At 38.1% G+C, this 24858-nt stretch overlaps 1 protein-coding gene across 2 annotated transcripts in view; it reads right to left on the bottom strand.

Moving 5' to 3' along the window:
• Positions 1-20601, bottom strand: part of PTPN21 (protein tyrosine phosphatase non-receptor type 21) — a 45552-nt gene extending 24951 nt beyond the window's left edge. For both annotated transcript variants that reach the window (XM_051806589.1, XM_051806590.1), the window contains exons 1-6: positions 20158-20601; positions 16392-16765; positions 6700-6869; positions 3986-4083; positions 1550-1617; positions 1024-1094 (exon numbers count right to left, since the gene is read on the bottom strand). In XM_051806589.1, the coding sequence (XP_051662549.1) occupies positions 1024-1094; positions 1550-1617; positions 3986-4083; positions 6700-6869; positions 16392-16571 (587 nt within the window). In that variant the 5' untranslated portion in view covers positions 16572-16765; positions 20158-20601. The remainder of the gene's footprint in view (positions 1-1023; positions 1095-1549; positions 1618-3985; positions 4084-6699; positions 6870-16391; positions 16766-20157) is intronic.
• Between the last annotated feature and the right edge of the window lie 4257 nt (positions 20602-24858).

Raw genomic sequence — 24858 nt, 5'->3', positions numbered from 1 at the left:
ATCCACCATTGTCTCCATATTTCCTCATCTTATCAGAATGATTATACACAGCACAGGTGTTCAAGACCTGAATTTCCCCTACAGCAGTATTCACAATGAAGTTTGATGTTCCACATTTCAGGAAAGATAGATTAATTTTCTAAATGCTGACAGAGTTTTAACTGTAATGGTGTGAGAATATGAGGACCTATAGGTAAAGATAGCATTTTTTGTACTTACACCAGCTGACAAAGACAGTTTTCTCACAGACTTGCAGTAGTGTCACAGGGATAAAAAGCTTGTGTTTACCTACCCACCAACATACCTCAGTTATCTCTTAGAAGTCATTATTTTTACTTGCAAAATCCTGTCATTGCTATGTCTCTTAATACTTTTTCAATCATCAATCTCTCTGTTTCTTCACTTTTTCCTAATGTTATGCAGATTAAGTTTTCTTTGGTGAACCTTAACCATGCAATCTTTTTACAAATGCATTTCAAAGATAAATGGAATTGAAATTTCCAACTGCTGTTTTAAAATTATACAGTGAAAAATTTTCAGTATTACCCACATAATCACAAACATTTTTTGCTGATGAACTGACAACAGAGAACTTAACTTTCCTTTGTCCTGGTCTACTGCTCCTTAGCTACCTTTTACCTAAGATCATAAGACATCTGACACAGTTACTGTCTCTACATTTCCGCTGCCCTCATTACCTGCCAAAGTTGTTTATCAAGAAACATCCTTACTGCAGTCACAACTTCATATAAGAGAGTTTCAGAAACATAAAGGTGAAGTCACACTATTTAATATCGTCCTGCATTCTTAATTTTCAAGCCAAATCCTCTTATTTATTTTCCTAGATAGTCTGTTCTCTTTTCACTTCCATTCAGCAGGAAATCTTGTAACTTTGATGCAGATGTATTAGAGAAAAACTCATTTACATAAGAGGTGAAATTAGTCCCACTGTCTTCTGAGATTCACAACATTTTGAGCTACTGAAGATCAAAATTTGGCAATAAAGAGTTTTAGACATGTTACCTGTACTTCTGATGTAGCAAGGCAACTTTCTGTGTTGCTTCTTCCAATATTTTTTCTTCTTGTAGCCAACCCTTAAGGTAAGAGAGCACTTATGCAATGAAATACAAAAAAAAATTCTACAAAATTAAATGGTTATAGTTTCCTTACACAGGTGAATCAACTCTCCACTCTAGTGTTGAAGATTAGGTGCTGCAATATGCACACAAATAAACCCAGAAAGCACAAACATTGTTCTGAAGTGGTTTTACTCACTTTTCCATCTACACCCCGACCTTCTTTTCAGTGTAATACACAATAAAATTAAAAAGGTCCTGCAACATCTTTACTTCTGTGTAATATAAGGTGTGATATCTCACTCCAATCTCAAAGAAAACCTTTACTGAATTTGATGACCTAGGGAGCAGTAAGCTGGATGGATCAGGGAGTCTTAATAATAACGATTTGCTTTTACCGATTTTAAGAAAGGTTTAAATTTAAATTTTTCAATTTAAGAATTTAAATGTATCAATTTAAAGTGAGTACTTACCACTGGAAACAAAGCAAATCTTTGTAGAAACTCCTGGGATTCATACTGATCATAGTCTCCAAAATCAGCTAAAAAAATAAAAAAAATTTTGGAGTCAAACATTTTTAACAAAATTATTTAATACCCAGTTAGTTGCAGCAGGATCTCCAAGAAGGGAATCTCTCCATCCTATTGAACTGTGATCTGGAAGTAAAACAGTGGAATAAACTAACCAGTAGAGTTTAAGAAGAGGAAAGGTAAAAACACATCCCATCTTTTTACATTGTTCATAAAAATTGATAAAACTCCTTGTGGCTAGAGAAGAAGAAGAAATTATAAAACCATCAGAATCCAAGTTCCATAGTACTTCGAGGTTTAAATAGTTTGATTCTTAATCACAGAACGGTTTAGGTTAGAAGGGGCCTCCAGAGATCCAGCTCTAAGCAGGGTCAGCTACAGCAGATTGTCTCAGAGCTTTCTCCAGGCAAGTTTTTAATATTCTGGCTCTATCTTCTTTACTCCCTCCTGTCAGACACTTGTGGTACAGCACCAATGACAGCTCTAACTTGCAGCTTTACTCAAACACTGCACAGAGCAGCTGGAGCATCCTTCGGCTTACAGGACTTCTACAGCTCCTTGCACCCAGACATGAAGAAATTGGGAGTTAGAAGCCTTCCCAGACTCAGGGGTATGCTCAGAAAGCACTTAACAGGTTATGTCATGACAAAGAGTATCCCAAGAAATCTCCCCCTTTTTCTGTTTCCAGGAAAAAAACTAGCTAACATTTCAAAGAAAACAGTCTAAATTGGAAAAGTTCTGTACCAGACTCAGAGGAGAAACTGTGGAACAGCAATCTGCATGGAAAGGCTGCTCCCAAAAGTATAAATACAATCCCTGAGTATACAGATCCTATTTACAATAACACAAATTCTCATCTATATTAGTTATTTACAATAACACAAATTCTCATCTATATCACTTTAGAGACATTTAGGAACCAACTTTGTATTAAACATTAACAGTTAATATGCAAGTTATTTATGATGAAAGGGCAGCACTTGAGACATCCTATACCAACACAGCTCTTGAGGTAAAGCAGTGTTTAGAAGTAGCCTATTGTAATCATTTCAAATACAGATCATTCTTGTAAACAGTTCACTTGGAACTGCAAATACTGCTTCTGTTCACTCACCAGCTAAAATTAACTAACCTACCTGGTATAAGCTACTTCACTCATCAGAGCACATTAATTTATGACCTACAATTTTTCTGAGTTGTTTTTTCACTGTGTTATCAACATGTACAGTTTATCTCTTACACAAGACTGAAAAAGGAAGGTGAAAGCTAAAAGGATAAATACTTTCCATCTGGATGAGGATCATATTGAAAGATTTCTATAAACAACCCACTGAGCAGAGGGACATTTACATCCAAAGATATGAAAATAACAAAGCAAGATTTTTCAGTTGAAGACCATTAAAACCTGGCTTGGAATTAACAGATTCACTATTATACAAACAAGGCACTAATATAATTCATCCTACTCCAGTGGAAACTACATTTTCAAGAAACTTAATCATCGTCTTTACTGTGATACAACCAATACATATATATAACTAAAAAAATACAAAAAAAAAAACTTTGGTTGTATATTCTGCCAGTGATTTTAAGTTTCTTTCAATTTTGGCAGATTTACAACTGCTGTTAGATATACTGAAGTGGCATTCACTGTGAATGGCACACAAATAATAATACACAAACACACTAAACAAAGCTGTTGCTGTTGAAAACTTTGGAGATATTTAATATCAAACAAGCATATTAGCAGGGAATACCAGACATGGTCAGTGCAGACAGACTTAGTCCTCATGTATACTCTGTCCCATCTGACCCTAGTTAGGAAAAATAAAGCTGCCACTTTCATGTAGATATCACAGAAATGTGTTTTCGGGAATGATTTCAACACAGGAATTGCTAACAGTCTTGCATACTAGCTTGAAATATTCTTATGTGTTAGGATATTTGGGAGATAAAGTGGAGATACAAGTACAATTGTACATTCAAATTTACTTATTTATGAACACATGTCTCTTCTCTTGTTACTATGTCAGAACATAGAGTCTTCATTAACAGAAACAGAAGAAGGGTGTGTTGATGTAAGCAGACATCTAAAGCCTTTGCCCGCAAAGGAACTCCAATGCCTAATTCAAATCCAGCTCCTGAAAGTACATATTAGATATCCAGGTACAGCTTTGAGGACTGCACAGAAATACCAAGTTCGGGGCCACTGGTGCAAGTGTTCCCTCTCCTCAGCCCATATGATGACATTCTAAGGAACAAGCCTTTCATAGTTTACCGACTTGGGTCTTTGAGTGATAAACAGAAAATATGCAATAGAAAATATATCATCAAAGTTTCTGATGCAACATTAGCTAGTTGGCACAATTCCTTACTTACCCTGAACAGCCAAACCAGCCAGATGTATTGCTTGTTCCAGTGTGCAAGGAATGTTGCCCTCCAAGATATCTTTCTTTAATTGCAGATAATACTGATACCTACATGGGAAAAAAAAAAAAAAAGAAAAAGCTAACATGGGCTTCTTAATTTAAAGAGAGAGCAGATTAACATGCCTGCATTTCTTATTCCTCTCTGCATTCCCAGTTTGAGTGGAGGGTAGTCACCCTCATCATTCAGATCCACTATTTCAAGGTCTTTGTTAACTCCTGCCTCCCTTAACTTTCACATGTTATTCCAGAATCAGTGATCTTAAATAATCTCCACAATACTCTCATATTTTTTTTATTTTTACCTCTTCCGCCCTTAATGTTGCTATTATTGTCTCTAAACAATGTTCAGTAAACTGCTGCTGTATTACTGCCTTCTCTTCCAATAGATCTAGCACTGCACATCCTCTCAATCCTGATAGTGACTTTCATTTCTGCATTACAACTTCTGAGTGCATTTTGTTCTCACTTTCAAGGCACCATTTTGTCCTTTAATCTAACCTTTCCCTGTGTTGCCTCTTGTACATGCAACTTGCTGCTAGCTGTACCATTTGTTCACAGTCTGAGCCACTGTTTTCCTGAATTCTTCTCCCCCTTTCAGCTTTCCAAAGAATTCCCTATCTTGAGCCCAAAACACCTCAAAACTGCCATTACAGCTACACAGACTTGGCCAAGAGGTACATTTGTCTTCTATAATTCTAGTTTTAAAAACTTCTTGACTTCCTCATATTGTATGTCAACTTTTGTGAAGCAAGGCTTTAATACTAAGAACATGGAAGAAGTATGTGCTATAAATCATTCAGTGATTAGAAATGCTCAGGTAAATGCCACATAAATTTTATTTATATTAATTGATAGCTCTCTTCCCTCACTAATTACTGGCCTGTTAAATACAGTGACAATTTATAAATATTGTTTAGACTCTTCGAGATCCTACTATAAAAAAACAGTACACCATATAATAGTACATAACATCCTTACACAATACACAGAAGAACAGCTGGGACTAAACCCAGGCCTTAAAAACAAAGAGAGGAAAAAGCCACCACATATCAAGGCATTTGGGGAAACAAGTCTCCCAGTCAAGAAGTGGAATGTAAATCCTTTCCACAGAAACACTATTAAAAGTAAACATACAGATGAAGAATCTTAACACTACCTCGAAAAAGCACAAATACCATCTCTTTTTATTTATGACATTTCCATTTCCTGGTGTACTGAACATATAAGTTGCTTAAACATGCTCAATCTCATTTGTATTGAAAAGGCATGAAAAAATCCACAGATTTCTGAAATTAATTCAGATTCTTACTGTCATATATTGAAGCAAGCACCATCCTATAGGACTTGAGTATAAGGCTGACACATAGATGTCTGCTTTCTACCTGGCAGTACACTGCAAAATTGTTGCTAAAGCTCCAGCATAAACACCATATTCTTTAAACAAATGCCAGAGAAGACTATTCAAGGTTTTTCAGGCAATTTAGCTATTCAATGCAACACCATGACATTTATCTTACTCTAACGCATCCTAGTACACCAACAAACACAGAATCTGATTCAAAGATTTTTAAGCCAGTAAAATTGCTGAGAAATAGCACAAAACTGGAGTTTTCAGGAAAAGATAATCTTTCAGAAATTACACATCGAACACTAAAACTGCCAAGCATTGAGCAACAAATAACAGCAGCAGTGTCTGCACCAAGAGGCTTATCTCCCTGAAAAGCTTTCACACCACATTTAGCAGGAAAGGTGTCTGGCAGGGTATTTTAGCAACACAGTATATAAACACAGTTTCATGTAACCACAGAATAAATTAAACTGGAAAGGACCTCTGAGCGATCATCTGGTTCAACTCCCCGCTCAAAGCAAGGCCCACTTGAAGTTATCAGCTTAAATGGGTTAATTAATGCAAGCACATATTTCTTAAATAACAAATACATGTTTGTAATCCAGTTACTGGTTTTGTACTCATTTGCCTATTAAAAATAATCATTAAATCAGAACAACTATACACTTTAAGCCACTAGAAGCCAATGTATAGGCTCATAAGAATAACTAGCCAGTATACATGCTCAATTTTCTCTTCCCCCTGTAGTCAGCATCAATAACATGATGTTCCCCAGTTTCACAGTAGAAATGTGTACATGATATCAGAAATAGCATCCATATTTATGGCTCAGTGAAACACAAAAAAAAGTCCCAAGCTGAAGCTTAGCCTGTAGCTTGCCAGTGGATTGTACTGAAAGTACAGAAAGTACTGAAAGCAAAACAAAAGAAAGCATAGCTCAATAAAATCTGCACCTGCTTTGTGCAGGATGGATGTCCACAAAAGCAACATATGGCTCTTCAAAGCAAACAAAAAAAAAAAAAAGAGACAAACATAAAGAGAGTAAAACAATTAAAAGTCTGACCATGCAAGTATGCCTGTTACTTAAAACAGGTTTGAACAGATTCCTAAGATCACAAAAAAGATAGTTGTTTGCTTAATTTATCACATATTCCAAATATTCCAAAGGTAAATAAATACACAGTTTGAACATAAATTCTGCCTAAAGTAATTTTCATTTCTATAAAGGTGAGGGAGTGGAAAGCAGACAACTTTTAAATAAACCATACATTTAAGAATGCTGGAAGCAAATTTTTAGACACATGTAAGAAGTTTACCTGGTAATCTCCTGCTGAAGCTGAGAAACAGTAGGCACATAGAACACTACTCCAAAATACACAGTTGGTTCCAAGGCATATTTGTCCAGCTGCTTTTTCAGAGGCTTGTCCAAATCTACCCATCTGCGTTGATTCTGCTTATTATAATACCACAGGCTGAAATACGTAATCTGAAAGAGGCATTTCAGAGATGAAAAAAGTTAATATTGTGATATTAGATAAAATGTATTGTATGAAAGTCTCACTACCTAGAAATAAATGGTTTAAAACACTAAGGTTATGGGTTATTGAAAACTTCAGAGAACTGCAGAGACATTTAACATCAAAAGCAGACACTAATTCCAGATAACCAACCCACATACATAAGGTTCTCCACCTAAAACAATACTAAACTTACTTTTTACTTGCAAACAGTTCATAACTCTTTTGTGGCAACTCACAGATGTTAGCAGTAGGCATTCCTGTGTGACAGGAAAGCTAAGGGAAGTGAGGAAGGCAAATACAAACTGACACTGGACAGCAGGAGAGCAAAGCATGGCTTCTCTGGGGAAAGGTAGGCAGGCTCACATGGGATGCTGAAGGACAAAAGTGCCCAGGACAGCTGGTCAGTCAAAGGCAAGCACATTAAAGCATATGCATGGTTCACCCCACGAGCAAGAAAATGAGCAGATACAGAGGAGCAGCTTGAGTGGGCAACTCCTGCCAAGCCCAAACACAAAACACAGTTTGCACTGGAACAGACAACCCCTAGAGGCTGAGGGGTGTCACCTCTGGAAAGTCAAAATGCCACTGGACAGCATCTTGAGCAACACAATGTAACTTGGATTAGATCCCTCTGAGAAGGAGTCTGGATCAGAATATTTTTCCATTGCTCCACAACATGGTTCTAAATCCACACTCCAGAGTCACTCATTCAAATTTAAATTTCTCCACTATGTTTAAACTGATTAAAATCTGCTCCCACAGTACTTATTTCATTCAGTTCTGGACCAGCAAACAGACATGAACTGGAAACTATTCATATTATTATCACGTAAAACTAGATATCATAATTAGAAGTGTTTTAACTGAGGGAGGAAGATAAGTGAATATTACGAATTCCCATCTATGTCTGTAGGCATTTACATGGAAATTCTCCAAGTCCTTGCTACATATACTTTATTATATGTAGAAATGGTAGAAACACCAACACCTTTAATCTGACACTTTTTTACGTATATTCAGATGTTTTTAACATACAAAAAAAAGCTACTAAGGATGAAGTTTTATAAAACAGAGGAATATTCATCATAATGATTTCTTTTCATCGGTAATTTCTGTGAATTAGACATGGAAAGACTGTCTACCTAGCAAAAAAACTATTTACTGTTATCTTCTCAGAAGGTCTAGCACTTTGATAATTTGGAGCACAGATCTGAAACTCATTGGGGAGCAACAAACAGATGGTAGTAGACAAAGGCCACTTTAGTACATTCCTGCAAAAACTCGCCCATACACACATCTGAAAATTCATATACATAAATTTTCTTAGTTTATAGTCTAAACAGGATGAAGAGTCTACCCTCATGGGACTCCAGCTACTCCTTACAGCTCTGACAGGCTATGTGTGCAACAACCACAGCACAGGCAGGTATGTCCCATCCCAAACTTCACGGACAGCAATGGAGTCAATGTTCCCTATCAGCACAGATCATTAAGTCATTTGGAGCACAAAACTCAAGGTGTAGCATTAAATTAATAAAACCCTCTATTCCATAATATCTCTGGGATAATAGCAGAAGTAGGAAATTAGAGCCAACTCTAAGACTCTAATGTTCCTTTGACATTGCATACTGACAAAATATACTTCTTTGCTTCTCTCTAAATTAGCATCAACACAGTTCTGTGTGATTGTTAGTGGGTTTTGGTGTTCTGGGTTTTTTTTCCCCCAATGTTTAAAAAAAAATCCTCTAAGTTAAAATTAATGCTACCATGTAATTGCAAAATTAGTATTCACAAGATAAAAAATAAATATGTTAGGATGAAGTCTGCCCATTTAGCCTTAAGATTCCTTCTATAAACTCTAAAACAACTCTGGTACTCTCTGATAAAAAGACATGCTTTAATACAGAAAATAAATTGAATTACCACTGTTCATATAAGAAAAAAGCAGCTTTTTCAGTATAGAGTAAGATATTTGGAGAAAGTGCAGCATGTTGATATAGACAAAATAGTTTCAAGGTTGGGAAAGTTTAAAAATCACCATGGAGAACCAGACTACTCCCACATCAGAAACAGAGTTCTCTTGTAAAGCAAACCCTACAAACCAAATTTTTCACAGGTGGATGCTGTGTGCTCATCAATTCTGAATTCTGAAAGCCAAGGGTCAAATTTAGGAAGTCATAAATACTCTGAGTTTCCAGGAATATTCCAAGGAATATGGCTCTGAATACAAATCCTATAAATGCTGATTTCTAAATTTCTCAGTCCAGGTATACAAAGTTTACTGATACCTTAAGGAACATTTGCATTTATTTCTATTCTTCAATCCACTAACCATTAGGCATAGTGTGTGGGGTAACCTCCACCATCCCACAATGATATTGTGAAGACAGTATCTTAAGATTCTGTAAGATGTTAGGAAAAAAAACCCAAACAGCAGTACCACAGAAACTCCATTATGAAAGAAATATTATGTTCACTGCAACATCACATGCAGAAAATAATAAAATGTACCAAATGACTGAGTACGCCCCAATCCTTCCTGTGGACTGAGTAAGGAAAGGAACACATGTAAAAGGTTGTATTTCTTTTTCATTACAAGACTGTTGACACCATGCACTCAGTCACAGGAGCCAAAGTCAGACTGTGATGCTGACATTCTGTAACTTCTGAGGGTTATCAATGCAATGAATGTAAGTAAATTAGTGGACCAAAAAATAAAACAACAGCTGAAGTTGAACTAGGAGCTACTTGATCTCACTTGCTAAGAAGAGCTCAAAAAAAGAAAGTCTTCTGTGCTGGCCCAGTCCACTCATCTGACAGGTCAACCACATCAGCCTCAGGCTGAGCACAATCTAAAATGTGGAACCACAACATTCTGTGTGAGGGCAGTGGCCATGGCAGAGACCAAAAGCAAAGGGTAACAGCTACAGTTGAAAGACTTCTATAAAGGATATCACACAAGCACATTTGGAAACCAACTAAAAATATGCAAAAAAAATGTGTAACAATTGTTTGAATAACTCATTTGCAGCCTTGGTGTACTTAAAGTTCACAGAAGCACAGATGTATAACAAAGGTGAGGAGAAAAAGAACACAAACTTCTATTAACATCACCGCTGTTTGAAACTCTCTGATGTAAGATACTCCTGGTTCTACACCCTGAATCTAAACTGAAGGTATAGACAATTTTTAAGGCATGATGATCACTTAAACACGTCTGTATCTTTGAAACACTGACTGCTTTTTCTGGCCTACATGTAGAACAGAGTAGTAACTGGCGCAACAGACTACCAAAAATGTTTCCACATTTTAAAATACTCTCTGGAATCCAGCATATCTGTAAACAAGCCAACCAAAACAAGCCAACCAAAATACTATGGATGAAAGTTGGTCTTCTGACTTCTATGCAAACCTTTCACTTTACTTCAAGGGCAGAATTTGATCCTGTGAGTTTTCAGAGGAGCTTATGCACCCTGGAATATTCGCACTGATTAAAATAGAATCCACTTTTATTCATTGCTAAAACATTTTATTATTAGCAGCTCAGGACAACATCCAGTACTAAAAAGAATGGCATGACATAATTCTTAAAATATGTTAAGCTGTTAAGATTAAGACTACTTTGAGGTTTGTTTATTTTAGTGACTTATTCATGACCCAACCCCTCTAAAGAAAATCAAATAGAAATAAAAAGAACATATAATTTCTGCACAGTTATTTTCTACCTATTTGCTTTCTGACACTAGCAACAGGAATAGTAAATATTTTTGCATAAAAGTTCAGGAGTTATGAAGAACACAAAAGTATCAAAAGCCCAACACAGTATTGCATCAGGGACAGTGCGGCCAGCAGGTCCAGGGAAGTGATTCTTCCCCTGGACTCAGCGCTGGTGAGGCCACACCTGGAGTGCTGTGTCCAGTTCTGGGCCCCTCAGTTCAGGAAGGACATTGAGGTGCTGGAGCAGGTCCAGAGGAGAGCAATGAGGCTGGGGAAGGGACTCAAGCACAAGTCCTATGAGGAGAGGTTGAGGGAGCTGGGGCTGGAGAAGAGGAGGCTCAGGGGAGACCTCACCACTCTCTACAACTCCCTGAAAGGAGGTTGTAGCCAGCTGGGGGTTGGTCTCTTCTCCCAGGCAACTATCAGCAAGACAAGAGGGCATGGTCTCAAGTTGTGCCAGGGGAGGTTTAGGTTAGACATTAGAAAGAATTTCTTTACAGAGAGGGTGGTCAGACATTGGAATGGGCTGCCCAGAGAAGTAGTGGATTCTCCATCCCTGGAGATTTTTAAAAAGAGACTGGATGTGGCACTCAGTGCCATGGTCTAGTAACCGCAGCGGTAGTGGATCAAGGGTTGGACTTGATAATCTCGAAGGTCCCTTCCAACCCAGCTGATTCTGTGATCTCACAAGTTGGTGGCAGTGGAGTGACTTTATGATTGAAGTCCACCAGACTTCCTAAGCTAAGCAGAGGAGTTTCATCAGGTATGAGTGCCATAAAACTACATTACTGTAGGTGATTCTGTTAAATCTTTCGGCATGATGTACAATGAGACTCAGTGAAGCAGGGCTGATCAGTCTTAGGAGGAGACTAAAGTAACATCTTACTGTGGACTTCAATTGCCTAAGAGAAAATAGAGTCAGAGTCTTCTTGTAAGGAATCACTGCAAGTATGAGAAGCACTGGGGACAAGCTGCAACGTGGAAAATTCCAATTAGATCAGGAAAAAAATTTCACAACAAGACTAGCCAAACACCGGAACAGATAGCCCAAAGAGGTGTCAAATCTCTATCCTTGGAGGCACATAAATTCACCCAGGCAACCCCTGAACCATCTGATCCAAGCCAGCCCTCCTGAGCAGAGGGTGGGACTAGCAACCCTCAGAGGTCCCCTGAGGCATAACAGTGTTCAGAGTTTACTTTGAACTTATGTATTTAATAAAATATTTCCCAGTTAATTTCATATCCTATATTATAAATGCCACAAAATATCTTGTAGGATACAAATAGACTGGAAAAGAGAATCATTTGCTAATGGTTAATACAGTGCCTTTTAATTAATGCATTCACCTACCTGCCTCGAGGGTACAGTGACCTGAGGAATCACCATCCTAAGATGCTTAAATTTTGATTGCTTTACAAAAGGCAAAATCCAAATTCTAAAGCAGTCTAATAATACTAAACAATAAACTAGTGCCTTTCCTTCAGAAGTAAAGAAAACCTATTCTGTCAAAGTTAGTATAAAACTGTACAGCAATTCCCAATGAAAAAAATACAATTAAGTGGTATATTCAAATTCTGCCCTAACTTTATAAAAAAGCTAAAGAAACCAAGGACAAGGCTTTCTAATTGCCACTATTGTTTTCATGGAAAAACCTTAATTTTGTGCTGCTCAGTATAATAAGACTTTATCTGCAAATCCTTTATCTGAATGTATATCTTTTTTTGTTCAGAAAAAGAAAGAACTGAAACAGTGATTTCAAGTAACTCTGTACTTCAGTTTACCTTGGTTCCCACATTATAATTATAGCACACTTAATATATGTTTTAGATGGAGTCAAGTTTGCTTTTCAATGAAGTAGCATTTTTAAACTAATCAGATTACACACTGAAGGTCTGCATTTTTATATACATTCCTCCATGACAATTTCTCCTTTCCTAATTTTAAAGAAAATTTGGTTCAGAGAGGCAACCACAGCAGTTCAACTATGAGCACTGCTTCTCCTCGTATTTCTCCAAGCATCAGCTACAAATTTGTCAGACTCTGACACAAGGCATAAACATAATTATGTCAGTAATCCCTCTGTCATACTTGGCCCAACTTTTATTTGCCAGTCAATATGGTTAATGATACATTTAGATGTAAGAATATTTATGGTTGCACTTGGTCTTATTTTAAATACACTCTTTTCATATGAAAAACACATTAAAGCAATCACCAAATGAATTAAAAACTTTTTTGTGTGTGTATTTTCTCCAAAAAAGAATTCAGAACAAAATTTTACAGCATAGTTCAAGCATTTCTGAAGCACTATTCCAGAACTTCGAAGTCATTCAGGATCCGGATAACCTTGGTTCCTTTTCCTATTCATGTCCAAAACAAACACAGGAACTTGCATATGCACAGCACAAACTCTTCCCAGAAGTTCTCTACCATTGGTTCTTGTACTCTACCACATATCTGCAGTTAAGTCAGACTCTGCTTGTACACAGGAGAAGAATTTGCCCCTTCTTGCTTGTTTAGAAGTGTTATTAGTAAACAGAAAAAAAAGAAAATTCAACAAGAGAGAGAAACCAGTTATAGCACCTCCTGCCAAACACTTCAGAGATATCTAGCTATATTATAATTTTTTTAAAAATCTCTATATTTTCAAGGATTTTATTTGTATACTCTTGCCCTAGATGTAAGATGAGCAGTGTTGCACATGCTTTGTGAGGTGGTTAACAATCAGAGCTCTCAGCAGTTTCTAAAAACTTGTAGTTTCAGAATGGTTTTCTGTGACAGCTTTTTGCATAAATCAAGTTTGGTTGTAGTACCCTCATAGGATGAAAGACAGACTGTGCTACAAAGGGTAAGTAACTTATGTTCACTGTTCCCTTTGGCTTCTTTCCCCAGTTCCTCAGTTTAAGAGAGTTGGATTACATACCCATTGCTGATGAGTCACATTCTGGGAATACCAGAAAATAGTCTTTTTAGTTTAATGCATTCATTTCACTTTTCTATGAAGTTTACCATCCAGTAAAAAAATTAAATTGTCAACATACATAAAACTGCCTAAACTCTATGTGTCCTTACTAGTATACAACTTGAAAATTGAGCAGTACCAACTGGAAAATTGAAAGAAAAATAGTGTTTAGCCACACAAAGAATAATTTCAAGACTATTAATTTACATAAAGATCTGTTAAAACAAATATCTTAAAAGACAGCACACCATTAAAAATAAGCTGTTCGGTTCACTGTCCAAATTCAGTAATTTCAGACTCCACCAGAAAGAAAGAGGCATTTACAAATGTTACCGCTGAATGTGTAAAAAAAGGTAGAGGTTCTCCTCATGCCTCATGCAATAAACTGTTTTGAAGATGCATGGGAACCGCCTGTCCTAACTGTGTAGGCCATATACAGTAATCCAAGACTGACCTTGTATTTCAGAATGACACCGAGTCTCAGCATTCAAATAAACACTCATACTTTCATGTTTAACACTTAGAATTCACACTCGTGCTTCAAGGGTGCTCTGTACATTAAAAATGTGCAACATCTTATGGAAAATCCTTTGTATTTTACAGTATCAAGGACTAAAATTGTCCTTGCAGTTATAAGAAAAGTGCTGAACCAATTTTTCTTTCTGAAAACTTTCTACTAAACAAGTAGTCAGGAATGATTCAGTATCTGCTTGGCAAATCTGACTCTTTAAAGGCAGAACAACATTTTTTGAATGCAAGCTGTGGAAAGAAATTTATATCCCTATTTTCCATTCCCTTTAATTGCAACACATTTTCCCGCCAAAATAATCCATGGAAGAATGCCTGGCTGAAGGAATCTGCTCAGAGTTCAATAGTGTACTGTCAACTCCCTTAGTCTGATATATGGCTCTTAACTGAGGGAATTGCATCTTTTGCTCTCTCTTTTTTTTTTTTTTTTAAAACAGATTTTTAGGAGTGACTTCAAAGAAAGAGATAATGAAGAATAGCTGAAGAAAACATGCCTCTCCAATGATCTGTGACTAGTTCAATAAAAGCTGGCAGTCATCGTTCAGGAAGACAAAGCACTTGCGTTTTGCAACCTAAATACAGTAAAAATTCTACATTTTCTGTTGACTTAGAAATTACATCTGAAAGTTGATCAATAAAATCAACAGACTCTATTCACACAATGGTAACTGAATTCTAAATATATGGTATCTGATGTGTTCTAAGTAAACAAGAGTAGTTAGATTCTCCCTTTGCCAGAAGGAGAAAGATTTTTTAAAAAAAGTCATACTGTTGCAGAGAACTGAATTTTCCAAAATAACTGTACATGAAAAAAGTATTTGGAGACTACAAGAATGCAACTGAAAACAAGTGCACATAAAGCAAGCACTTAGAGATTAATGGATTCACATCTATTTCATTCATATACGATTCTCCAGACAGAAAAAAGGAAAAGTATTTCTGAAAACAAATGACTACTATATGTATGCATTTCCTACTGAGGATCCTACAGTAATGCATGCGGTGTAAAATAATAAATGTTTGCAAGATTGAGTCCTAAATATATTTGGTCAGGATTTGAGCAAAGTTACAAACAGTTGCCATTGCTTGACAATAAAAAGACAGCATTTTAAAAGATCATAGTTACAAATGCAAACATTTATTATTACTCAATTATTTTCACAATTACTCATATTTTCATTACCTAAGTCCATGGTTTTCATCCTGTATTTGAAACCCATAATCAAAACACAGTTCTATGGCGGACCACATAACAGGACAGAAGCATATTTTTCAGAACAATGTTAGCAACACTAAACTTTTATTATTAGTTTTCTCTCTCCTAATTCCCCAGAATTGCACATGCTGTCACAATTCAATGACTACAAAATGAACTAAACCTTTTGAGACTCTAGGGGGAAATGTCAATTCATCCAGGACTGAGAGTCTTCAAATACTGCAATGAAACAACCGGTGTTCAACACTATAAAGCATTGGTTCATATGTTGGTAATCTGTGCAGATTTCTATAAACATCTTGCAGCTCTGTATTTCAGAAGGGAATCACTCAATACAGGAGATATATGAATAATCACTAAACGTGAGGAAGAGCAAATTTCAGTTGCAAAAGGATCCTTCAAATTATCAGGTAAGGAATTTTTGGGGAAAAAGTCAGATGGAACAGATATATACAGATTTATCTAGTGCAAAACAGGTTTCCTCATGAAGCCAGTACTCAATCTGTATGTCTACATGCATGCTCCAAGACAGTGTCTGCAAACACGTTTGTGGTATTTCAACAAGCAAGACAAATAATTGGTCACTGGTACAAATCACATTTTGTGCTTTAGGTTCTTTTCACAGCACTAATCCATCAGAAAAAAAATACATGCACACAAATAACACTCCTTCATATCCCTAGCTAAAAGTTGACTCAAGTCTTGCAGTAATTCTTAACCATGTGGTTTAGGTAGAATTTTTTCTTGCTTTTTGGGGGTTTTTTAAACAGAATTCTCAGCATTGTCAGGTTTAAAAACCAGTTGCTTTGTTTATCACCGTTAAGCTTTATCCACTGACACTTCTCACGTGTTCTCCCCTTGGACATTCCCGAAGCTTTAACATCGGTTTGCAACTGTTTTGGAGCAATCCAAGTCCCCACAAAGAACAGAAGATGAATAAACCATGGGAACACAGGATAGCTGCCCTAGTAAATAAGCTGATTGCCCTACATGGTAAGGATTTACCACATAGGATATCTCTCACAAGAGATAAATATTACACTTTTGTTCGAGAGTTCACTTACCTCCCGCAATTCAAGCCTCTGAGCCACTGCTTCCAGACTTTCCTGGCCCGTGCTTTCCACTGACAGCGTGAACTCCACAAATTCATTGTTGAGCAGCTGGATACGAGCCACCAAGCAGCTCTTGCTGGATACTGTGTAACGTCGAGTTCGTTTCAATTTTAACCCAAAAGGTAGAGGCATCTTCTTTTTCCCCCACGGATGGCTACTGTTAAAGAGCTACTACCACCGGGACCTTGAGAGGGGACGGGAAGTTGTCTCCTCTCAACAGGTAAGAAGCTGTAAAGTCTCCAGAGATCAACCAGCAGCAGCAGTATCCATTAAAGACAAGCAAGTTTTCCACCAAGAAACAAGCAGAAGAGACATCCACTGGAATCCTAGTACGGAGCAAAAGAGAAAGAGAATAAATACAAGGATCAGAAATACTTTGACTGAAAGGGGAATGGTAACATGGGAAAAATAACATGTATATTTTTTCTAAATCTAAATAACCAGTCTACTTTTCCAAAATGTATTCAAATAATGAAATAAGTACCGGAGTTACTGGTTTTTCCACAGATGACACTGGTTTTTGGCAAGTTGATTTCTTTTTTTTTTAAACTCACAAGTGAATAATGAGTCTTAGTCAAATGTGGCTGCAATATCTTAAAATAAGTATGTATAAACTGAATCGGTATTTAAATGAAGGACTTCTACGAAGTCCAAGTTGCCCAAGGTATTTCTAATACTGAACAAAGCCACTTTCTCTACAAGCAAATCCAGCACTCTGGCTTGTTTTTCAGAGCATCATACAGCTCAGCCACTGTCTGTTGGTGGATTAAATGCAAAACAAATCCCCATAAAAGATTAAGGGGGAAAAAAAGAAAGGCAGGGACGCATTAAAGCTCACACCTTAGCCATTTCCTACCAGACAATTAAAATGTAATTCCTCTAATTTTCCTTGAATTACAGCTAGCTGTGCCATTATTCCTCATGCTGAACTTCTGTATGATGCTTCAGGTTATGCTTTGCTTCACCAAAAGAGTACATGAATTCTGAGAACCATTTATTTTCTAATTTTTCCTTGAAAAACATACTCATTCCCAGGCTAAAGGTAGTCACCCATTTCCCCACCTTTTCCAAACACCTTCACGCCTCTTCTCCTGTCAACTCCATCCCAAGCTTTGCCTTTCTCCTTTTTCAAGTGATTTCTTACTGCATGCACCCTGATCTAAGAAATTTGTCATAGAATCATGGAAAGGTTTGGGTTTGAAGGGACCTTAAAGATCATCTAGTTCCAACCCCCCTGTCACGGGCAGGGATTCCATTCACTGGACCAGGCTGCTCCAACCTGGGGCTGTGTGAGGCAGAGCAGGACTGCAGGAGCAACGTGGGCCATGCCCGCATGCCAGGCATTGCCGCCTGGGATAAAGCCAGGCTGCTTTCTCTCGTCTCTGCCCGTGGACCTCTAGTGGCAGCGTCGCCCCGCCTGAAAACGGAAAGAAAACAGCAGCCTACTTTTTTTTTTTTTTTTTCAGGCTGGTATTTATTAGTAGCACCTATTAAAAGGTGTAATTCAATTTCCCGGGACTCTTAGGATGACCAGACAGGAGCAACGTGAGGATACCCATTTCTTTGGAACGGGCGAACCGGAAGAAGCAGTCTTCCTATCACACCTGTTTTTAAACTCAAAGGTACAGCTATAAACAAACAGATACCACATACTGCTTGGACCTTTATACGCCTACCTAGAAACTTAATGTTATCCAACACAACCTCAAACTCTTTAGGCTGAAAACCTTGTATCAGCCTCCCTATTCCCTTGCAAGCAGCACAGCAAAGAAGAAAGAGAGGCAGAAAGACACTAAAGACCTTAAATGGGGAGAAAGAGGAGGCAGCGTGGCATTTTTCCCTAATGACATCTTTGCAACTCTACTCCAAAGAATGACCAGAAGCATATTTCATGACCACGTTTCTTATAATCTGGAAGCAGCTCTACCATCCTACACAATCCCTATCCTCAACAGATACCACTTAAAATCTTACCTGAATAAGAAAAAAACCCTGACCCAAATGCCAACTAATTTATTTTTGGGTGTAGCTGTAGAGTAAATAACAACGGATAACAGGTTTCCCTGAAAAATACAGGGATATACAGGGAATCCTAACTTTATTACTTGCTCTGCACTTTGATCTTCCAAATCCAGCCTGCTTGAGCAGCATGCAGGGAATGCTCTACAGACAGAAGCTTTTAGTCCCCTGCCCACTGCCAGCAGAATCTCTCACTGGGTTTATTCCTGTTAGAGTAACTTTTGGTTGATTGACCTCAGCCCATGTCCCCAAGCTTCCACCCCTCATTTTCCAATACATTCTTTGCACAGTTACGCACTTTCTTTTAGTGCTACAGCAGTGAGGAAAACCAACTTACTCCTCTCTTTGAAAGCTGCAGTTAGAAATGCAGTGCTGTTTAATCTCAGGTTTTATGTAGTACCACTGAATACGAAAGACTTTCAAACTTTTGTGCCCATATCAGGCCCTTAAGAAAGTATTCTAAGGGCATGGAAACAAACAAACAAACAAAAAAAAATCATTAAACAAAGGCCAACCAGACAGGTGAAATTTTCAAACCATCTAATGCTGACATGAGGAACTCTCAGACTTTCAGTTATTTCTCTATGCAGACAGATAACAATGCCAGCATAGGAAGAAGTTTAGAGCAGAATTTTCAGAACATGCCAGCCAGGAGCATTCTTCACGTTAAGATCCCTTGTTTGCATTTATTGGTCCACTGAGCATTTTCCCTAAATGATTTCATTTTAACTCAGTATATGTCTGACATAATCTTCATGACTTCTGAAATACATTTATAACAAGGAAAACTTAAGTAATTAACTTCCAGACCACATCACAAAGGACCAACCAAAAGAAAAAACTCCTGACATATAATAAACACTGTAGAATAAAGGCAAATTTGATGAATAACACTGAGCTATCATTCAGTATCTTCTACTGCTAGCCATGTGTAGTTCCTGCAAACGCAGCTGTGCTGGTTTTATTCAGCAGCTGAACATTCTGCAGTGCTAGGTGGTATCATATTTGCCTTCTGCATTACTTTAAATTCAGACACATCTGCATTGTTTTAAAGCTCCTTTAGCAAAAATGAACTACATGCTGCCAGGAGTTACAAATCCAACTAATGACCTTTACAGTAACAGGTCTTTATTTACCAAGCCTGGAATTTTCATGCAACAGCTAAAAATGTTGTTAGTAACCAAAGTTTGTATATTTTAACAGAATCCCGTAGTTTCAAAAATGCTGTATTAGAATTTCAGCAACATGGCCATGACGGATGTGTGATTACTGAACACTTTCTCTTTTGCCTACACTCCCCACTCCCTCAATTATTAGTATTTTACTTTACAAAGATTTTCTTAACAGCCTGCATGAATGACAGTAATCAAAATAAAACTGCAATATATGATGGTGAAAAAGGGTTCCTATTATTTCAAAGGCTTGAAGTACATATATTTATTTCAGAAATATTTGGGGAGCCAGAAAAAATAATCAGAATACTCCACTCTCCCCCTGTTTTACCAGTTAATCTTTGACATGACTCTTGGACTGAGAGAGCAGCAATAAGTGCGTATCTCAAACCTCCCCTACCTCCAGAAGCACAGTCCCACCGCCTTTAATTTTCAAAAAGTAAACGCTTGAAACTCCTCACCCTTACACTACACAGCAGAGAAGTTCAGCCGCTATGTTTTCACTCTGCCTGCTGTTTTCCCCTTACCTTGCAGAGCGATCCAAAGACACCGAGTCTCCTTTCACATACGTGTAGCTGAAAAAAGCCCTCAGTGCTCCAAGACTTTTTCTCCCGGAGCCATCTCATCTGTATTCCTCGGGAACTGACTTACTGTGTTCCTCTTGTCCGAAACAGCTGCTATCTCGGCTAACCCACCTTCTTCTCAGATCACTCATAGTGAAAACATTCCTCACTTCCTGTCTCAAAAAACTTGCTCTGGATATCATTCCACTGGGTAAAGAGCTGGGGGGTGGAAGAAAATATTACAACAAAATAAACCTGTGCCAGCCAGCTCTTCAGGCGGCCTCTTTCATGTGACGCTGTGCCGCATGAGCGCAAATTGCGTTCTCAGGAATATTTTCAAATCGCCCGTCCCTGTGTGCCTCTGTGTGTGTGCATTTAATTTCTTTTCCTGGAGGCGTTCCCCTCGCTCTATCCATGCGGAAGGATACGCTGAAAGAATTAAAGCGAAGGCCCGTATGCTTGTAGCCCATTACCTCAGAGAGTTGGAATGCCTGGCAGGGAGAATGTCAGCAATGAACAGCTGCTTCTCTGGCTACAGGGGCACTACAGAAATAGGGGTTACAACAAATAGCAGGCAATCCTTGCTTTTTTTAATCATATGATCATTTATTTTAAGCCTTTCCAATTAAGGCAAATCTCTTACCAAAATTCTGCTGGTCTTATTTTCAAGTAGCTTGGATATATTTTTAAGGTTTAATCAGTCTGTGCCTTATCAAATGACCTATGCACATACATTTATATCTGCAGCTGAAAACAAAAGTCCTTGCAAAGTTTCAGCTGTTGGTAAGATACACAGCAAGAAAATGCAGACTAGAGGCTGATCTTTCAGCCCTTGTCTGGACTTAAAACTCCCAAAGGTGTCAATAGAAATTACACCCTTGATAACAACTGTCTTAGCAAGCTTTAAATGAATATCAATTCAGGAATATTTACAGTGTTTAACTAATGCAAACACCGTACCAAGGGCTGCATTCCAGTCTCACAAGTATATGGAGACCTCTGTGTGTTTGTGTGCCTGTGAAATCTGAAATTGTTGCATGCCATTTGGAATATTATGGCTCTCCCCATTGTATGAGCCAGGCAAAAGTATATACAAACTTGAAATGGGTCAGGGATGAGGAAAAAGTAAAGTATGTGAATGCTGATTCATAACTGTAAAACTTAGAAAGTGTTTTGGTAATGTAAAGTGCACAAACATGCTACTGTCTGAGCAGGTCTAACCTGCAGGTCAACTATGCAAATAGCATGTTACTCAGGAGGACACTAATCTCAGCTGAAATATGTAGGTAATTTTGTACTATAATGAATTCTTCTGAGTTATTTCTCCTAGACACAATTGTCTTTCCTCAGATTAGAGAAATCTCTCTTTTTTTTTTTCTCCATACATCAGTCACAGTTATGATGAGCAGTCCATAAGCAAAATATAAAAAAGTAATTTGGGGGAATCTTATATTGAGAAAAATAAACTAGCTTTGAACTAATCAAAATGGATACCCTTTCCTAATGGTGTATGCTACAGGACAGAACTATGGTTACTTGCTGGAAAAAACTCTCTAATACAGCATATGACAAATTCAAGCCATGAAAATTCAGAGTTATGAAGGCAACCCCTCCTATTTTTAAACAATTCATACTGGAAACAAGGTCTCAATTCTCTTATCTGTCACATTTCCTATTCTAATTCTTCATCACACCCATTTCCTGCCTGAGTCCCTGCCTAGAAGTCGCATTTATTAGACTTCCCTTGTTTTCCATAGTTAGTTCTTGCTGCATGTTCTTTCTTTGCATTTATGTTAAAGACAACACCTCATCTTAAAAGAGACAGCTAGGATGTTGTCAATATGCTCCTCTACAGCCTGCATCTTCTTTTGAAGCTCCTCACATTTTTATACCTAAATAAATTTTTTCTTCTGATACTTTTTTAGTTTTGTAACCCCAGATTGTATCCCAACTCTGTATTTTTCTGCACCTTCTCCATTTTGCCATGTCTCATTTTTTTTTCCTCATCAGCTCTATGTTACTTGCTTTGCTCCAACTATCAATTCTAATAAAAGGTGCAAAGAGACAAAGACATCCATAAACATGGGATGATTGATAAAGACACATCAGTAAGATGTAGAGTGATTGCCTCAGGCCACAATACTGTGCTTCTGATTCCTCCTTTAAGCCCTGGTTAACACTCACGACATGCATGGATGTTGAATACATCTTTTGCTGTACTCTTTACTCTCTTGTTGAAATTTGTGAGGAAATGACTAATATCCTACAGCTGAATGCTGCAGCCCTTGTTCTATGAGTACAAGGAAAAGTTGCTGCCCCTTGGGTTGGATAAGGCCTACCCATTATGGAACAAGGATAAATCTATTTTGTTCTTATTGACATTGTCCCTTCTGGAGCAGATTTTTGTTGGCTTTTTTTTTTTTTTCTGATCTTGGTCCAAATATGTGATTACAGTTGAGTGTATCAACCAACAGGGTAAAGGTTGATGCAAATATTCAGCTTATTTTGGTTCTGCAAGGTCTGTCCAGCATCAGGTCTTTGCGTTGACTAAACGTAAACAGAAAGTTGGAAGTGAGCTGAAGAGGAAGCAGAATCGGCCACCCTCCAGGCAGAAAAGTGGTATGCATGTATACACTCCTCAGCCTAGTGGAGAGTTACTGTTCCTGATAAAAACACAGGCAGGATAATCCGGAAACTGTTAGTTAAAGGGGCTTTCCCACAATGCTGAAACAATGAAGTCATGTGGAAAAATATCTTGATTTACACCATGCAAAATTGTGACTTCATGAACTGCAGTCAGAACACCTCTGATTCTACATGTGATGCAAAGTTGTTCTCTGAACAAATTTACTGTATTCATCACTTCCATGTTTGCTCTGTGTCTGAAGCCTCCTTGCTTTTTCATCAGTCATTTCTTAGTTGTGAAAAACAAGAGATAGCTGGGACTTTATGCATCCTTATATATTCTTTATGGTAATACAGAGAATGGAGTGCCAGAAAAATGAGTAAACAATAAACATGCTTGAAGCCTGCAATTTCATGTGTGCAAGATTCATTTTTACTTACAAGGTGCTGTAAAGTGTTGAACATGTTCTACTAAGTAACTAACTAAGGCTATAGAATTTTCCTATTAGAAGAAAACAGGCAGTTTTCCTACACAGAATGTAGTGTTGAACTTGAAGCAATAAGCTCCTTTTTTATTTTCAAAGGAAACTTTTTTTAAACACAGTATTTCTTTCTAAAGTAAATCCCTTAATAATGAAATAAACTCAGTTCCTTTTTTCGCACTGCAATAATTATTTTTCTTGCTCCAATAATACTTTCTTTAGAAAGTAAAATGTATCTCTTAAAGGTTAAAATGGTGTAATTAAACTAATCTGTTACTAGTTCCATCTCACTGTAACACCAATATGTTATAACTAGAGTCAGGCAAACAGCTCAGATCATTAGCAATAATTAGTCTAGGCTATCTCTGTATGATATTTGGTTTATATCAGGAGCAGTGATGCAGAAAGAGATTAACACAGCTGTTAACTACAATGCCTGGAGTTTATTTTAACCAGTGGCATTACTTGTAAAAGATTCTTTATCTGTAGGCTGGGCTTTCGAAAATGTTACTGCTCACTAGATCAGCTGAAGTGAAGCTGGGACATTGGTGCAAGAGATAAATGGTTTGCCTCAAACATTACTTCTTTTTTGCTTACTACTATCCTTACCCTGTAGGCTTTTCTCCCTCTGCAACTGATCCCTTGTAGCAGTAAGACCAGTTGATATTTGTGTTGGGTTTGTGTGGCCAGGTTTTGGTAGGGGAGGAGCTACAGGGGTAACTTGTGTGAGAAGTTATCAGAAGCTTCCCCTGTGTCTGACCGAGCAAATGCCAGATGGCTCCAAGATAGACCCACCGCTGGCCAAGGCTGAGCCCATCACCCACAGTGGTAGCACCTCGGGGGTGACATGTTTAGAAGGGAAGAAAAGTTATTGGGCAGAAGCAAATTGCAGCCAGAGGAGTGAGAATATGTGAGAGGACAGCTCTGCAGACACAAAGGTCAGTGAAGAAGGAGGGGGAGAATGTTCTCCAGATGCTGGAGCAGAGATTCTCCTGCAGCCCGGGGTGAAGACTGTGATGAGGCAGCCGTGCCCCTGCAGTCCATGGAGGTCTGTACTGGAGCAGAGATCCATCTGCAGCCTACGCTGGAGCACATGGATGCCTGGAGGCTGTGAAACTGTGGGAAGCCCATGGTGAAGCAAGCTCCTGGTAGGACCTGTGGTCTCATGGAGAGAAGAGGCCATGCTGGAGGAGTTTTCTGCCAGGACTTGTGACCCCATGAGGGTCCCACGCTGGAGCAGCCTGTTCCTGAAGAACTGCATCCCATGAAAGGGATCCATGCTGGGACATGTTTTGAACTGCAGCCTGGGGGAACAATCTGTGGAAAGCTGTTTCTCCTGGGAGCAGGGGAAGTATTCTTACCCCTAAGGAGGAAAGAGTGTCCGAGACAACAGGTGACAAACTGATCGTAACGCCCATTCTTGTTCCCCTGTATTGCTAGGGGAAGGAAGTAGAGAATTGGGAGTAAGGTTAAGCCCCGGAAGAAGGAAGGAGTGTGGAGAAGGTGTTTTAAGATTTGATTTTATTTCCTATTATCCAACTCTGGTTTGATTGTTAAT

Source organism: Manacus candei, unplaced genomic scaffold (genome assembly GCF_025592945.1).
Source record: "Manacus candei isolate 608988 ecotype Guabito, Panama unplaced genomic scaffold, ASM2559294v1 h1tg000067l, whole genome shotgun sequence".
Lineage (NCBI taxonomy): Eukaryota > Metazoa > Chordata > Aves > Passeriformes > Pipridae > Manacus > Manacus candei.
This window is presented reverse-complemented; position numbering and strand designations above follow the sequence as displayed.